Source organism: Stegostoma tigrinum, chromosome 6, assembly GCF_030684315.1.
Source record: "Stegostoma tigrinum isolate sSteTig4 chromosome 6, sSteTig4.hap1, whole genome shotgun sequence".
In the NCBI taxonomy this organism is placed as follows: Eukaryota; Metazoa; Chordata; class Chondrichthyes; order Orectolobiformes; family Stegostomatidae; genus Stegostoma; species Stegostoma tigrinum.
This window is the reverse complement of record NC_081359.1, coordinates 93,759,148-93,777,477: the sequence shown is the minus strand read 5'-3', so window position 1 is coordinate 93,777,477 and position 18,330 is coordinate 93,759,148. Positions and strand designations below refer to the sequence as shown.

The window sequence follows — 18,330 nt, the reverse complement described above, 5'->3', positions numbered from 1 at the left end:
TGTTTTAAACCAGTACTTGATCCCATTGTACTTTTTAAAATTTTATCAAGTATTATTCCCTCCTCCTTTCTTGTACTACTTGTGCATCTTAAGTCTCTAACTTGTGGAGTATTTATTCTGCATCAGGTAGGAGTCTGGTGGGCAGATGAGAGAACATGCCCACGTTTATCTTGTCACTAGATAACCAAATGTTATTGCTTCTGAACATTTGCATCCACATTGTTAGCCATGCCATTTTCCAATAGGGTTGATTGGTTTTTTTGACTCAGTACTTCATGCTCCAATGTCCAACACTCTGAAAACTTTTCTTTTTGCATCCGTGATACAAGCCTATTTTGTAGTGTTAAAATCTGTTAATAAACACTTGCAAATTATTTTTGATCTTGTGTAGTTGATGGCTCCGTAGTAATAGTTGCGTGATCTTAACAGTAGTATCTTACAATAAGTTCTACTTGTACAATTAATTTTATAACTGCTTTGGTTTTTAATGCATCAATAACATACTGAGTAATCTTTTTGAGCTCAAATATAGATTTGGTTAAGTAAAACAACCTAAAGTCCTTAATATCTCTCTTTAATTGTTGTCTTCAGTTTAAATGCACTTGGATCAGATTCAAATCACCATTCTTCAAGAGGAGTATTTGGAGGAGGTGGTTCTTCAAGACCCAGTGCAGCCAACCACAAGCAGTTCTCTGCTACATCACAGTTGCACAGTAACAGAAACTCTTTAGAATTTGAAAATCCAAAACTAAAAAACAATTTTGCAAATAACTCAAATAGCACTGGTAGAACATCTACCCCAAACGTATCCAGTATATCTGCTACAAAAGTAAATGCCATTGTTTCTGAGGCAAATCCACCCCAGAGCCAAACAAACAGGCGAGCCAAGACATCGAGACAGCTTCACCAAACACACCAGCAACAGGCACAAATACAACCAGATCTACAGTCGTTATCACAATTACCAGCAGTGCCTCAGCAACAGGAGCAGCATAATGAGAACACTGTTTCACATTCATCACCTCCTGTTACTTCATGTACAGACAATGCAAATACAAGGCACAGCTCAGAGGACTCTGATATTACAAGCCTCGGAGATACAGTGGACAGAGATTGTGAATTACCTGAATCCCCAACATTAGATGTCTTTACAGAACAGCCTCCATCTCCAGCATCAAAAACTAAAGGTAATAACGTTTTGAGAGAACAAGTTGCATTTTTATAGTATCTTTTGATAAAGGAGAAATGTCCCAACATCTTTCACAAAAGCGCAAGAGAAACTGGTGTCGAATCAAAATAGGTTGTCATTTTTCAGTGGTGTTTAGAAAACAGTCGATCTTATTGAAACACAAAATTCTGAAGATGGGTAAATCATAGTCAACGCTGATAAGGGGTTTCTCTGGCTGAAGCCACTGAAACCTGGTACCAAACACTAGAACCAATGTGAGAAATTCCTTCACTGAGGGCAATGAATTTTTGTAGTTCTTTTATCTCTGGGCTATAGGTGGGTATGTTCAAGTATGAGATTGATTTTTGGGCACTGTGGCAATAGAGGAATAATGAGGATAGGTTGAAAAAGAGCGGATATAGAATTTTAACTGTCACCAGCCTTGGGGCATAAGGTTTATCACATGTCCTTATGTTAGCAAGTATGACCAAAATCTTTGCCAAGTTCTTAATTTTAGGAGAGAGAAGTTGATATGCTTGCCATAGAAGACTAGACAGCTGATTGCATGGCCGCTCATATAGAAGCAAAATACTGCAAATGTTGGAAATTTAAAATAGAAATAAAGTGCTGAAAAAAATCTAAGTGTACCTGGCAACAACTGTGGAAAACAAAATGGATAATGTTTCATCCCAGAACAGTAGGCCCCAACTTGAGGAGCCCTATCTCCTTAGGGCTGGAAAGGAACTTGGAGTGGAAGGAGAAGGATCAAAATATGGCCATAAATGTTTATATCAGCAGCATAGGACCAGAAGGGAGATTTTGCTGAAAGAATTTGATCAGTTAGGTAAATTAAAGGACAGAATCTCCAAGGTAGTGGTCTTTGGGATTACTACCTGAGCCACTGGCATGGGGTAAATAATGTCAAGGAGTTAAAAGCATGACTCAACGATTGATGTGGGTGGTATGAGTTTCTCTTCATCAGGTAATGGCACCAATGTTGGCGTTAAGAGGAAACATTTGGTGGGATAGGCTTCACTTGAACTATGCTGAGGTTAGTGTCCTGAAACTGAATAATGAGAGCTTTACACTGGTTGGGGTGGGGTGGTGCTGGAATTGGGTGGGGGAGCGGCGTTGTGGTTGGGGATTTGAGGGAGTTTTAGGCTTACAAAGTAGAAGGACATGGCAGCAGACAGCACTGCAGGGCAGCTATTTAGATAATGGCATGCAGTGTGGAATAAGTAGAGACAGTGTAGAAGCACCAAAGGCAAAATTTAATGTCTTTTAAATACATATGGTATTCTGAGCAAAATAACTAAATGGGAGTGATGTTGTGGCTGCTATGGGACGTCAAAGCTGGGGTCTAAATATTCATGAGTATCTGACTTGAGAGGGCAGGCTGAAGGTAAGCTTAGTAATTTTGCTAGTACAAGGTGGCATAAGTGCAATCTCAAGAAATGATCTTGAACTGAAGATGTAGGAGAAGGTAATAACCAAGGGACAACAACACTGGGAGTAGTTTATTGGTCTCCTGACAGGAGCCATTTGGTATGATGCAACAAGTCTGAACTAATGAGGGCATATAAAAGTGGCAACATGTTTAATCATGGGTGGATTTAATCATGTCGATTTTGGGGGAAAATCAAATTGGCAAAGATAGCCATGAGGAGGAATTGAGAGGATTTGTGATTGTTTCATAGGACTGTATTTTCAGCGCCTCATTAGAGATCACACTATTTTGGATCTGGAATGAAGCAGGTTTAATAAGTAAATCAATAAAAAATTTACTTAGGAAACCATGAAAGTAACATGACACAATTAATATTCAGTTTGAGAATGAAAAACTTAGGTTAGAAAAGCTTTTAAGCGGAAGGGTAGTTGTGAAGGATTGAGGTTAGAGTTGACTGAAGTAAGTTTACCAGAAAGGAGATTGAGGGACACTTGCAGTCAGTTAAGAAAATAGTTCATTACTCTCAAGGTGTACCTCCAGTGAGGAAGGAGGTAAACAAGGAGTTAATCAAGGAAAGCCTCAAATTATATGTATGTTTTTTTCTTTCAAATGTGTCAAAGATTAGTAATAAGCCAGAGATTTTGGAAAGTTTTTCTTAAAAAAAAACCAAAAGATGACCAGAAAAATAATGTTTTGACTAAACTAGCAAGAGCTTCAAGTAGATAGAGGGAGAGAAGGGGGTGGGGGTAAAGTGAACATAGGCCCCTTAGAGAATGAGGTTGAGGAGCTTACAGTGGGGAACCAGAGGAATTGAATAAATTCTTTGCATCAGTCTTCACAGCAGAAGAAACTGACTGCAATCCAAAAATACTAAATCTTCAGAATAAGAGGAGGCAATAAATGTAGTGACATTTCACCTAGAGGAAATGAACTCAGGAGTTGGAGGACTAAAGAGTAATACATTCCCTGGATGGATAATATCCAATGATGTATTAAAGAAAGTAACTAGAGGTAGCAAATGCATTGGTAGTGATTGGCCAGGAACCCTTAGATTCTGGAAAGAATCCCTAAGGAGTGGAAAACTACCATTGTAACACCCTGAGAATATACTATTGTTACATTTGTGAATGGTATGGAAATATGAGACAACAAGTAGTGAGGATGACCTGAGGAGTCCACAAAAGAATATAGGTTGATTTAAATGAGCATGCAAAAAATTCAGCAAATGGAATACAATCTGGGGAAAGTGTGAGGTTATTCATTGACAGGAAGAAAAGGGGAGCTGAATATTGTTTAAAGGGGCAAAGACTGCAGAAAGATGCAGCACAGAGGGAGTTTGGGTCTTTGTGCATAAATTAGAATGCTGGCATACAGAAGTTAGAATGCTAACATACAAGTTCAGCAGGTAAGTAGGGAAAGCTAATGAAATGAATGCTTCTTTGCTCCATTCCTTTTGAAAATTTTCTTTTAAAAAAGTAGTTTTCCTAAAACTGTGCACTAGTTGGATCACAAACAAAAACAGAAATTGCTGGAAAAGCTCAGCAGGTCTAGTAGCATCTGTAGAGAGAAAGCAGTTAACATTTTGGGTCCAGTGATTCTTCCTCCAAACTAGTTAGACCACAGCTGGAATACTGGCCAGCTATGGTCCCTTCATTGAAGGAAAGAGGTACCTGCATTGTTGGTAGTCCAGTGAAGGTTCACTAAGTTGATCCTGGCTACTGAGGGGCATTCCTATGATGTAAGTTTGAGTAGGGTTGGGCCTGTACTTATTATAGCTTATGAAAAATGAGAAGGCCTACTTGAAACATGCCCAATGCTTAAGAGGCTTGACAGGGTAGATGAGAAGTTATGCCTAGAGAATGTAATTTGAGTAAGTGGAGGGCTGTCCATTTAGGGCAGATGAGGAATTGTTCTCTGTCTGAATCTATGGAGTTCTGTCAAAGCTGGGTTATTAACAATAATGAAACCATCCTTTTTCCTAGCTACCATCGATTTTTGAAGAATGGTCATTGGACCTGAAATGTTAACTCTACTTTTTCAGCACAGATGCTGCCAAACCTGCTGTGACTTTCCAGTAACTTGTTTTTGTTTCAGATTTCCAGCATCTGCAGTTCTTCCACTTTTTTTTCATCATTGAGTATATCAAGGCTGAGAGACTACTTTAATCAGTAAAGTGGAGGGTTATGGGGAATTGGTAGGAAAGTAGAGTTGAAGATTATTGGTTCAGCCATGATCTTGTTGGTGGAGCAGGCCCGAAGAGTTTAAATGGCCTTTGGCTCCTGTGTCTATGGCCAGAAGTGTACACAATACTGAAGTGGGCTGATTTGTGTGAATGGTTGGTAACATTGAAGGCATTTATGCAAATAAGTGCAAAATACTGTGGATGCCAGAGATCTGAGGTAAAACAGATCTGGAGAAACTTGCCATGTCTAGTAGCATCTGTGAACAGAGAAACAGTTAATATTTTGAGTTCACTTTTATGGTTCAGGCAAGAAGATCATTTTAAGGCATTGGAATCAGTATAGATCAGCAAGGACAAGTGATTGGAATTTAATGGCATACTCCTGTTCCCAAGCCATACATTTCTTTGTGGTATAGGCACAGTAGCATTTGAGATATGAAGTAAAGAATGGTTGGCTGCCCAGGATAACCATTGAATATGCAATCCACGGGAGTGACATACATGATTTAAGTGAAAAATGAGCCAAGGCAACACAGTCGAGAGAGAAGTTAGAGGTAAAATTGTTCGCTCTGTGTTGGATAAGATTTTTTTGGTCTGAAACTGCTCTCAGCCCTGTAGTTCATTACAGGCTGTACCATATATTCATTTCAATATGGTTGGGGAGCCCAGTATTAATGAAAGGAAACAGTGCTATTTGAGTGTTTTTTAAGGTTATGCCTTTGGTCTTAACCTTTTGTCTTGAGCTCTGCTTATCTCCTGTGTAACAAGCAGATTAACACATACACCAAAGCAAGAAATAGAGAAATGGAATTTAGTACACTTTGCATGCAGCAGCTGACCCGAAGTCATTGCACAATGCATGTGGATGGGGAAGAGGAGGGAACACTGAATCCTCTAGAGACTATAAAAGTAACAGAGCAGGAAGAGGAGTAACTCATTGTAATGCTGCTCTTGCAGCCAGATATGTTGAGTGAACCAGATGAGAAAGGAACCTAACTAACAGACCCACTAAGCTGGACCATCAAGCAGAAATGGTCAAGTAACATGATCTTGCTCCAGAGAAGAAAGAATGACCGCTGTCTCAGTTACAATTCTGTTTGTGACTTTGGGGCCTACCTATATGCAAAGATGAAAGCCGTAATTGAAGAAATTTAAACAGAGCTCTAGTAGAGATGGTCACGTTTGGTAAGTAACAAGGCTTTGAAGAGGGAAGGGTAATTTGAGATAGCAATGTAACTTACATAGCTATGTAGCATCTTTTTGAGGAAAGAGTTATAGCCATTTAATGCGACAGACAGTAGCTGAGGAGAAGAAACTATTTACATTGTCAGCATGAAGGTCAGAAGTGTAATTAGAAGATCATGTTTTTTTGGCTATTGGAATCAAGGTGCAGATATCATGGGCAATTTTTTTTGGGAGGAGAACAAGAGAGGGTATTAATAGATGTTATCAACCCAATGACAATGTTCATGAGCGTCTTGCTTCGTTATTTTGAAGTAGTTGAAAGGATTTTAATGTGCTATTTGGCTGTGAAGGCAAGAGCCAGAAATTATATTGGCATTTCAGACTGCTCTGGTGTATAGAATTGCTTTGGGAGAAAAGTGAAGTGAAGCTACTTGGGCATGCTGGTTCATATCAAGTGATGTGATGAATATCCACGCGATACATTCAACTCTGTACCATTTGATTTTAAAGGAATATGAGGACATTGATTGGAAATAATTAGGACTGAAGTGTGTACAAGATGGACACGGATTCTAGAATGTCCAAACAAATTAGCTGCTGCAAAGTATTGTGGGAAATGGTATGCCAGAGGCTTGGCAATGTGGAGCTTGTAGGTGGTGTAAATGGCTAGTGGAACAAGCTTTTTGTTTTGGACAGATGCAAAATGAAGGGATTTGAAGGATGTGCATGTCGAGGTGATTATAAGTGGTTGAAAATTACCTTGTTAGTTGAGATGTTTAAAGTAAGGAGGCCCTGATAGAAAGCAAGGTCAATGGTTGGCCATAAGTAGTGCAGAAAGATTTATAAGGAGGGCATTAAATTTAGACGGTCCCAGGAACAAGGTGGAAAACAAAATTGGGAATGCTTGGGATTTCTTAAATTTGGGACAGTTTAAATTTTAAAGTCATTGCCCTTACACAAGACACTTTGATGTAGTGGCACCGAGAATTACATGATAAAATATAATTTACAATTGGCTTGTACACAGTGTTATTTTTCCATCACACTGACTTGTATTCATTATGAAATTTAGCACTGTATAATCTTGCATATTTATTATAATAACTAATATTATGTTCAATCGCTCTGCAAATTTTTTTGAAAAAAGTCCTAACCTGGTGCCTGCATGTTACTAAAGGGCTCTGCAATTATAGCAAGATCTCTTTGCTGTGAGCATTAAGGAGTAATAAAAGCCAGCATATGACTTGCGTCCTCAATTGCCTCTACCTATATGTTGACTTTTAAATGGCACGTGAACACAAGCATCCTGATCCCTTTGAAATTCAATGCTTCCCAGCTCCTTGCTTTCATTTTTCCCCCCCCTCCCCAATTTCAGAAACACTTTGCATTCTATTTTTCTTGCCGAAGTGCAAGATCCTTCTGATGTCTCCACGTGCTATTCCATATGCCACATTATTGGCCACTGATTTTAGCCTGTCCAAATCCCCTTGATGCATTTTTTTGCACCTTCTCCTCTTATTGCATTGCCATTAATAAATTTGGAAATGTTACACTTAATCCCTACATGCGAACCATAAATTTTAAATTTTAAATAACTGCTGCCTAAGCACTAGTCTCTGCAGTAATGCCTTTAATACAGCCTGCCAGCCTGAAAATGAACCACTTATTCTTACTTAGTCCATTTCAAGCCCACCGACTCCCACAGCTACCTAGAATACACCTCCTCCCACCCACCCTCCTGCAAAAATTCCATCCCCTATTCCCAATTCCTCCGCCTCCGCCGCATCTGCTCCCACGATAAGACATTCCACTCCCGCACATCCCAGATGTCCAAGCTCTTTAAGGACCGCAACTTCCCCCCCACGGTGATTGAGAACGCCCTTGACCGCGTCTCCCGCATTTCCCGCGACACATCCCTCACACCCCGCCCCCGCCACAACCGCCCCAAGAGGATCCCCCTCGTTCTCACACACCACCCTACCAACCTCCGGATACAACGCATTATCCTCCGACACTTCCGCCATTTACAATCCGACCCCACCACCCAAGACATTTTTCCATCCCCACCCCTGTCTGCTTTCCGGAGAGACCACTCTCTCCGTGACTCCCTTGTTCGCTCCACACTGCCCTCCAACCCCACCACACCCGGCACCTTCCCCTGCAACCGCAGGAAATGCTACACTTGTCCCCACACCTCCTCCCTCACCCCCATCCCAGGCCCCAAGATGACATTCCACATTAAGCAGAGGTTCACCTGCACATCTGCCAATGTGGTATACTGCATCCACTGTACCCGGTGCGGCTTTCTCTACATTGGGGAAACCAAGCGGAGGCTTGGGGACCGCTTTGCAGAACACCTCCGCTCAGTTCGCAACAAACAACTGCACCTCCCAGTCGCAAACCATTTCCACTCCCCCTCCCATTCTCTTGATGACATGTCCATCATGGGCCTCCTGCACTGCCACAATGATGCCACCCGAAGGTTGCAGGAACAGCAACTCATATTCCGCCTGGGAACCCTGCAGCCATATGGTATCAATGTGGACTTCACCAGTTTCAAAATCTCCCCTTCCCCCACTGCATCCCTAAACCAGCCCAGTTCATCCCCTCCCCCCACTGCACCACACAACCAGCCCAGCTCTTCCCCCCCACCCACTGCATCCCAAAACCAATCCAACCCGTCTCTGCCTCCCTAACCGGTTCTTCCTCTCACCCATCCCTTCCTCCCACCCCAAGCCGCACCCCCAGCTACCTACTAACCTCATCCCACCTCCTTGACCTGTCCGTCTTCCCTGGACTGACCTATCCCCTCCCTACCTCCCCACCCACACCTTCTCCACCTATCTTCTTTACTCTCCATCTTCGGTCCGCCTCTCCCTATTTATTCCAGTTCCCTCCCCCGATCCCCCTCTCTGATGAAGGGTCTAGGCCCGAAACGTCAGCTTTTGTGCTCCTGAGATGCTGCTTGGCCTGCTGTGTTCATCCAGCCTCACATTTTATTATCTTGGAATCTCCAGCATCTGCAGTTCCCATTATCTCTGACACTTATTCTTACTGTTTTCTTTCCAAAGATCAGTTCTCATTTGTTTCTTTGTCTGTTTTCCCTTTCTTAATCTTTCTCATAGCTCTCCTTTTTGTAGGATTCTGAAACTCGCCCAATTCTGAGGCTTATCATTTTGCAGCAAAATTGAGCCTCCTTCCTTTTGATCTAATAGAATTCTCTTTAAAGCCAAGGCTGGAACTTTTTTCTTTTCTGCCTTGCCTTTTTGCCGAATAAACAAATATTAAATTTCAAACCAAAGAGCCACCTGCTGTCACATTTTTAATACTGTAGCCTGTTTTGCTCCTTTATAGGTTCATAGCTCCTTTTTGTTTAAGTTTAAGACCCTCTAGTTTCTTATTGAACTCCATCATTTTCAAATTTAACATAATGTTCTATCATATTGTGGCCATTGTTTCCTAAAGATTCATTTGCATCAAGATTATTTAGCACTTTTTTCATTGCACATTAGTAGATTTAAAATAACCTGTTCTCCAGATGGCATTTCACCATACTGATCTCAAAGTGTGAAGCAATTCATTCTGGAAGGTTGAATTTGAGTGCAAAATATAGGGTTAATGGCAAGATTCTTGGCAGTGGGGAGGAACAGAAGGATCCTGGGGTCCACATCCTCAAAGTTGCTATCCAAGTTGATAGGATTGTTAAGGCATATGGTGTGTTGGCTTTCATTGGCAGGGGAATTGAGTTTAAGAGCTGCGAGGTTAGGCTACAGCTCTATAAAACCCTGGTCAGACCACACTTAGAATATTGTGTTCAGTCCTGGTCACCTCATCATAGGAAGGATGTGAAAGCTTTAGGGAGGGTGCAGAGGAGATTTACCAGGAGTGGAGGGCAGATCTTATGAGGGAATGTTGAGGGAGCTAGGGCATTTTGTTATTGGAACGAAGAAGGATGAGAGGTGATTTGGTAGAGGTGTACAAGATAAGAGGCATAGATAGAGTGGATAGAAGAAGTTGCTATTGATATTGGAGTTTACAAAGCCCTCACAAGAAATGATACAACTGGCATCTGAGGAAGAAACGAGGCTCAAGATTACAGGCACTACGTTCTAGAATGATTAGCTGGGGAACTGCCTCTCAACCAACGTGGGGAAATGTAATATATTTGTGCAGAATGTAACAGGATGATAATAGTAAAAGATGTTCACCTTTCTCAAATCAAGTAATAGTCCAGTTGATCATCCAGAATAAATCATACTGAAGCAGCTAGTTATTGATGTGGAATGAAAATGAAAAACAGGAAGGGAAGATAGCAATTTGACATGTAATTGTATGTGTGATTGGAGAGAAGAGAGATTCAAAGGGCTGCCCTTAACCTTGAACTTAGGGTGAGTAAATAGTCACTAAAATGTCAGCAATCAGAATTCAACCATATCCTCTCTGGCCAGAGATGTGAATGAAATACAGTTATCAACTGGAATTGTATCAGAGATAATGGGAACTGCAGATGCTGGAGAATCCAAGATAATAAAGTGTGAAGCTGGATGAACACAGCAGGCCAAACAGCATCTCAGGAGCACAAAAGCTGACGTTTCGGGCCTAGACCCTTCAGAGAGGCCTCTCAGGGTCTAGGCCCGAAACGTCAGCTTTTGTGCTCCTGAGATGCTGTTTGGCCTGCTGTGTTCATCCAGCTTCACACTTTTTATTTTCTAGCAACTAGAATTATTGGTTTCTGCTAATTAATGCAGAACGTATTCTCAGGAGGTTCTCCGGGCAACAGCAAGGTTGTCATAGAGATCATAGAATCCCTACAGTGTGGACCAATTTAACCATAGTATTAATAATCTGTTCTGGAAAGACTTCCATTCCATATGGGAATAATGTTGCTGGCACAGTCCACTCCTTGTAACATGAGACACACTTCAAAAAACAGCATATCAAACCTCAAAAACCAGCATGAATCCTGACCCCAGATGTTTGTTTAAGCTGCTTTTATTGTTGTAACAGCCTTGCTTAATCATACCTTTAACTCTGGCCCAAATTAGAAGCCTGAGTTCTTAAAAAGGTTTGTACACAAGACCCTCCAAGTGCTCTTCCTGCCACTGGCCAATGAATAGTTCTGCAGTGGGATTTGTCAGATTCCCTACTTGGATATTTCCTGCACAAACATTTGGTATTTATTGGTCAGCCTTCTGTCTCTTTGTACACTTGTCTGCTGATCTTTCAGCTGTAATCTGTTTTAAAGTTGATGTAAGTTAGCATTTTGGCACAGGTGCCTTTTTTGCTTTGGCAAGAATAGCTACTGATCAAGCCAAAAAAGCGTACAACTCCATTGACACGATTGTTTTACAGACCTAGATGTGGCCGAATGAAGTGGGTGATAGTGCGCTTATTTCATTTTGCACCAAATTGACTGTTGATCTTTGCAGGATATTTGGCTAAATTCCAACAGCTGTGAGAACTAGCTGCCATATGTACTTGAAAGAAAAGGGGCGAGTTTTTTGAGCAACCCAAGTTAGCTATCCCCCCGCCATGTAACATGCTTACAGTTGTCTATTCATTTGTAGACAAGACTAAGTTGCTGGTATTCAAAGCTACCATTAAAAGAATTCTGCATGATTTTTCAGTTTTGAGAAATCTTTCATCTCACCAGATGACATGGGTATTGCTAGGTCAAAACTCTTGTTATTGCTGGGATATGTCCTGAACCGGGGAAGATCAGGCGATTGTAATGAATGCTGTCCAAAGAGTTGCTGATAGATCAATAACTGAAAAGTAGCTTGACTCTTAAATGATGACTCATTATTGGAAAATAATGAAATAATTTAGGTTAAATGACCTTTTTCTATCAATTTGACTTTTATTTGTGACTGCTAACATGGGTTTTTCCAGGTTTGTAATTTGAGTACTGTGCTGCTTTTAAACAAGTTTAAATGCTAGCTGAGATACCTATTAGCACACCAACAAAAACATTTAAATCAACAATCCTTTAGGGTTGACTTTTTCATATTTTGGTTTTGGCAATTCTTTCAAATTCTCAAACCAATATGAAAATATATTTTTCCTCCTTTTGACCACTTTCCAAGGCCAAGAAGTTCCGTCTATTCTTCAGCGGCTCACTCCCATTTCTTCAATCTTGTTTTGCACTTGAGTACTTTTGTACTTATCTACAGGCAAACAGGAAAAGCAGTATTTGTGATAAATCTAATCCTATCACTGTATCAGTATGTTATGCCATGCAAGTCTGTGTAGTTAGCGAAAATGTATTGAGGATCCAAACACTCAGCCAACCAATATTTACTTGAATCTTGCTTGAATTTTCTTCTGACATTGAATTAATTTTCATCACAGGGAGAGTAAAATTACAGCGCAAAGCTAAAGCACAGAAAAAACGTGAAGAGAAGGATAGAGATAAACGGGTAAAAGGGAAACCACAGGAGGATGAGTTAAAAGATGCAGATAATGATGACAGCTCTTCCACCACCACTGAAACATCTAATCCAGATGTCGAATCACCCCTCAAGGAGGTTGGTTATTTGCAAATATGATTGTTCCTACCTAGACGTGGCAAAGTTTTAAGAGCTTAATATTTTCCAGGTCTTTACTGCAATTCTGTATCAAGTGATCTGCTCTGGGCACAGTGAGTTAATTCAACACTTTTCAAAATGAGTGCAAGTGACCAATTTATTTCCCTTTTCCAATTCATATGTTTTCTTCTATTGTAAGACATAGCATGTGCTTTTCCACAAAACTTTCACCATTGATACTTTGGCATCTCCATTTACTGCCTCTTGTCAAATTCCATTTTAATCTTAAAAAGATCCTCTTCAAGAGATTTGACTTCAATCTGTCACTTCCCAGACCTATGACCAACTTCTCTCCATAATTTGTTTGAATCATTCTGGTTAAGTTTCAATCTTAACAGCCCTTTCCAAAGTCTCCTTGATGCAATCATAGTGATTGTTACCTCATGCTGATTCATGACTTTCTGACTGAAGTTTATGCAACAATTAACCCTCTCCTGCTGCAGAAGGGTGCAAAATGCATGGCTTTATTCCTGTTTGTAGAAGTGCAACCAGTGCATCTGGTTTTGCAGCTGTCTTCTATATATGTGCCTGCAGGATATATCCCTTAGCTCACTGTCTTTTTTTGCTCTGCCCCTTGTTGATAGGCCAACTTCCGATCATGCGCAAAGTCTGCTTCTCTATTGCTTTTACTCCCTGTTAATTTGTTTGTCTTAACATCATGTCCTTGAAAATTCATGATTTGCTGAAGCCCAGCATTGTGAGGACTCAGGCCAACATCTTCAGACAACCGTGTACCAATCCATTGATGTTTTCATCCCTACTCCCAAAGTTGCACTGTTGAACTTATTCAGCCTTATTAATTGTATAAGAACCTGCAGCTTCCATATCAGAAGAAAAATCAGAAAATACAGCACTGCATCTGAAGATCTATAGCCTAATGATTGGATTTAATTCTCACACATGTGGCCGATATTTCAGGTGGACAATTCATAAGGGAAAAGAGCAGTTTTAAAAAGCAGATGCACAGCATGAAGGGAAAAATGAACAGGCAGTGGTTAGGTGACATGACGATAAAAATGCAGGACAAAAGCTTCCAAGTGACTGGAAGAAAATGGTGTTTCTGAAACATTAGATGAGCCCTATTGAAGCAGTGTAAAAGATAGAGATCAGTACACACGAAATGGGAAACTGAAGACCAGGTGGCTTGGGGCTCAGTGCCACATGTGATAAGTAGTCATCTAATCTGCTTTTAGTCTGTTCAGTGTAGAAATTCCACTGTGAATACTAAACACCTTTATACTCAATTGTAGGGGGAAAAAACCGTTTCACGTGGAAGGTGTTGTGATGATTTGGCAGTTACTGCATCTTTGTACTGTCAAAAGGAGATTTGGCTATTGGAGGAGAGGAATAAATTTATGGGAATGACATTAGGATAATTACTTTGCTGACCACCTTTTTATATATGGCATTGCTTCGTGTGCAGGTCTTCAGGTAGCCAATGTAGCAAGAGAAATGAAGGTAATGTTGAAGTTCAGAAAAGGCAGAAAAATTGATTACTGAGTGAAGGGTAATTTTGGTGTGTTTCAGCGGGTGGGGATGGAATAATTGTACTGAAGTCTTAACTTCAAACTTGTAAACTAAAGTTGACCAGCTTTTATTTTTAACCTTTAGTCTCCAGATTCAGATAAGAAAAAAGGGAAAACAGTATTGTCTATCAAAGAGAAAGATGATGCAGATATGTTCCATCTCTTAAAACCTAAAGGAAAGAAACTCCTAGGAAATGTCAAAAAGGAAACCCAAAATGACATTAAGTCAAGGTAAAGTATTCCTAGCATCAAATTTGGACGAAATGTAATTGGCTAACTTTTTTGAAGTGTTAATTGGCTGTTTTTCTTTTGAAGTTCGCTGGAATTGCCATATACTACACCATTAGAGAACAAACAACGCAAACCCTTTCCTGCCAAAATAGTATCGTCAACCTTGACAAATTGCCCAAAACTAAGGAACCTGCCAAAGAGAGGTAGGGGATTCACATGCATTGCTCTGTGCAAATGCATCCGACTGATATACTGTGTGTAATCTTTTTGTGGAAAGATGTTGTAGGCTAATATTAACATTTTATTTTTAGTGCCTGGTAAATTAGTAGATGGAAGACCCTCTCCACTGGTAAAATTCCTTTCAAGTGGCTCTGGTCAGGAAATGGGAAACAGTAGCAGCTCAGAGGGCGAGAAGGACTCTCCTCCACCTGAGTGGGATATTGCACCTATACCGAAATCTAGTAGCAGTAAGTGCAATTCAGTTGGCTTGATCATTTTTCAATGGGCATGAAATGAGAGATCAGACTTTCTTGTGTTGTTTTTTTTGTCAGAATGGTGTTTGGTGCCTCCTATATTCAGCCAGTTCTTAACAAATAAAGGCTTAATCAATCTCTGCCCATCCTGAAAAAACGTGAGACTGTGGTGAATCTGAGATTTTATAAGATAAAGTTGTACGCACATGGCCTGATCTATAATTTTCCAGCCCATAGCTCAAAACCTCCATTTTGTATTTGAATTCTAACTGGGGCAGAATTTTTATTTGTACATTTACTTGCTATCTGAGCCACGTGTAGGTTGAATTGGTATGTCATTCTGCGAAAACCCAAATTCCAAGCAGCAGAAAGGTACTTGTGGAAGGCGACATGGTGGCTCAGTGGTTACCTCACAGCAGCAGGGACCTGGGTTCAATTTCACTCTGACGACTGTCCATGGAGTTTGCATGTTCTTCCTGTGTCTGCATGAGTTTCCTGTGGGTGCTCTGGTTTCCTCCCACAGCACAAGGATGTGCCAGTTAGGTGTTTTGGCCATGCAAAATTGCCCATAGTGTCCAGGGGTGTGCAAGTTTGGGGGATTAGCCGTGGGAAATTGTGGGTCTCTTGGGTGGGATGCTGTTCAGAGGGTTGGTGTGGACTCAATAGGCCAAAAGGCCTGCTTCCACGTTGTGGGAGTTCTGATTCTAGAAACCTTACAGATTTTAAACTGTTAATTCCATTCTTCCTAGTGACGGTTCTGGATGCTTAAAGGTATGACCCATGCATCATGCTGTGCAATTATAAGTCAGTTTAAGGAATGCTGAAATCTTTAAATTATAGTCTAGTATTCACGCAAAGAAATAACTTCATTATGTATCTAGTTATCACTGAATAATTGAGTTTCTATTTTTCAAGATTTCTGTAGGTTTATCTGAGACAATTAGTTTTCACTATTTAATCAAGTGAACTTTAAAATCACTTAGGTTATTGAGCACTTATTGTTAACAATTTTCAGGTTCGGACAGCCTTCAGCAGCTTTCCATTCAGACTCTTCATGCCGATGTCTTCTTGAAGAGACAAAGCTCATCTATGCCCACGCCACCATCACCACCACCTGGAGCATCTCCCAACTTGATTTTTCGTGCTCCCAGTTACAGTAGCATTGTCAACAATAGGTACAGTCCATCGTTCACAAAGTAAACCTAATTTGTGGGGACAGAAGTGGTGCTGTGAACAAAAGAGAAATGTCCAATTGGACACTCAGCTAGAATAAGAATCAATCAATGCTTTTGCTGTTACTCTGAACCATGTGCTATCCATCTAACCAACTCAGCTGACAGGCCTTCTGTTAGGCATGTTTATCTCTGTTACCTGCGAGCCTCTCGTGTACAACATTTTATCTCTCAATTGCTTAAATCTTTTAAAACCTCAGTTGAGAATTGTCAGTCCTCACCTCAGCTTAGGTTGCTTTTGAAAATTCGCATATGTGAATGTGAAAACGTGGGAAGTTACATTTGTCTAATACTTTTTAATGAGTTTGAGGCACCTCTTAAAAAGTATTCTACAATCAGCTGTAGATAAAAGTATTCAGTTAAATGAAGCTATTTAGCCAATATTACAAAATACCCCGTGAACTAATTTTATAAATTCTGTCCCAAAGCGCACTTCATGGAATTTCATTTGAATTGCTATTGCACGCTTGGGAATTCAGGTGGTAGTTTTGTTTTGTGTCTTTAGTCATTTTTTGGAATGTGAACTTTGTCAAAACCAGCATTTCTTTTGCTGATCTCAACATTATTGAAGTGCTTATGAGCTACCTAGTTGAACTGTGGCAGTTGGCACACTCACCAAGCTGTTAAGGAGGTATTTTTCAGGCTTTTGGCTCAGTAACAATGAAGATGAAGTGATATAGTTCCAAGTCAGGATGGTGCATGTCTCAGAAGGAAGCTTGCAAGTCATGGCATTCCCCAGTATCTGCTGCTCTTGTCATTGAGGGTTTGGTTTTGGAAGCTGCTGCCAAGGGACAAATTGTAGTGCAACGTGCAGCTGGTACACTGCTACCATTATGTCCTGGTGATGAGGAAGTGAATATTTAAGGTGATTAATTGAGTATCAATCACCTTATCTTTTAAGATGTCCAGCCTTCTGCATGTTGTTTGATCTGCACTCCAAGGCAAGCAGAGAATTTCCATCACATTTCTGATTGTGAAACCTGGTAAATCTTCAGGCACAAGAGCCAGGATACAAGTTAGCTTTTGTCCACTTTTCTGTCTTGGCACTTCTCACCGTGTTATTTAAACACCTGGTCCAGTTCAGGCTGTGGTCAATGGTAACCCCAAGGATGTTGTTACTAGGGGATTCAGTGATAGTGATGCTGCTGAATACAAAGGGAGATGATATTACCTGGCACTTAATGCCAAGTAAATTATTTAAGCTTAAAATTTAATCTGTAGGTTTCACTCTTTTGTAGATAATGTGCTGACTGTAAGAATCAGATCTAGATGACAGTTAACCCTGACTCGGCTGGTTTAGCTGATTAAGTGAATAGTCTGGCCTGGGGAGTTGGAAAATTTCCTTGCTTTTTATTCGAACCATTATACCATCTATGCGTAGGAATGTTGGTTGGTGGTGATTTTGAATTAGGTTTGTTTGTAATAACTCTCCTGTCGAATATCATTTGTTTCTGTGCTGTGTGACCCTGACTGTATTCAAACTGCTTTTAAATAATGGCTTTTGCTGACCTGAGTATTAACATATTTTAAAGAAAGATTTACATCTTTAGCTTCAGAATGTTCCAAAGTACTTTACGATCAGCCAAGTCCTTTTTAAGTTGGTCATAATTGTAAGCTGTAGCTGTAAAGATTTTGAAAGTGTAGGAAACTGTACTTTCTCAAGACCTTTGACATTGTGACTGAAAATTGCAGAAAACAGTTTCACGATTAGGTGTGAAATATGTTGTACAAGACATGAGCAATTATCGGAATGGATGCAGAGAAATTAGAATGTTATTAGATATTATGTTTGCATGTTTTCCATGCATTCAAATGCATGTTTTGCATGTGGTTTAAAAATTGCAGAATAATTCTATAAAGCTGTGTAGTTTTTTGTTCTGAATCCTGTGTGCATTTTCTTGGAATTTTACAGAATTATCTTTGTTGTTGCAGTGATGCTGGTATTAAACCAATGAATGGCAGCAAATCAAAAATTGTAAAATCAACGTCTCTCCCTGGGAAAAATGGCAACCCTACCTTTGCTGCTGTGGCTGCAGGCTATGACAAGAGTCCAGGTACTAACTAGTTTATCAAGTTCCTGAACTAGTTAAAAGGTGGAACACTTCATCTTCAAATGAGCCTATTTGCACAAATTAAATATTTGCCCTATAAAAATTTTTAATTCGCTTGCAGGCAGCAGTGGTTCGATGAAAGCACCTTTAAACAAAGCGGAAGCCTGTGGCAGCATTCCTACTCCTTTGTGTAATAGTGTGGCTTCTTTTGACAGTGATGAGTCAGACACCAGGTGAGAATTTTTTTC

The 18,330-nt window shown here is 40.3% G+C and overlaps 1 protein-coding gene across 1 annotated transcript in view; it reads left to right on the top strand.

The window, feature by feature from the left end:
• Positions 1 to 18,330, top strand: part of tmem131 (transmembrane protein 131) — a 181,116-nt gene that overhangs the window by 146,949 nt on the left and 15,837 nt on the right. The window contains exons 32-39 of the mRNA XM_059646779.1: positions 592 to 1,187; positions 12,334 to 12,509; positions 14,181 to 14,326; positions 14,411 to 14,529; positions 14,638 to 14,793; positions 15,815 to 15,974; positions 17,964 to 18,085; positions 18,204 to 18,315. Of these exons, the coding sequence (XP_059502762.1) occupies positions 592 to 1,187; positions 12,334 to 12,509; positions 14,181 to 14,326; positions 14,411 to 14,529; positions 14,638 to 14,793; positions 15,815 to 15,974; positions 17,964 to 18,085; positions 18,204 to 18,315 (1,587 nt within the window). The remainder of the gene's footprint in view (positions 1 to 591; positions 1,188 to 12,333; positions 12,510 to 14,180; positions 14,327 to 14,410; positions 14,530 to 14,637; positions 14,794 to 15,814; positions 15,975 to 17,963; positions 18,086 to 18,203; positions 18,316 to 18,330) is intronic.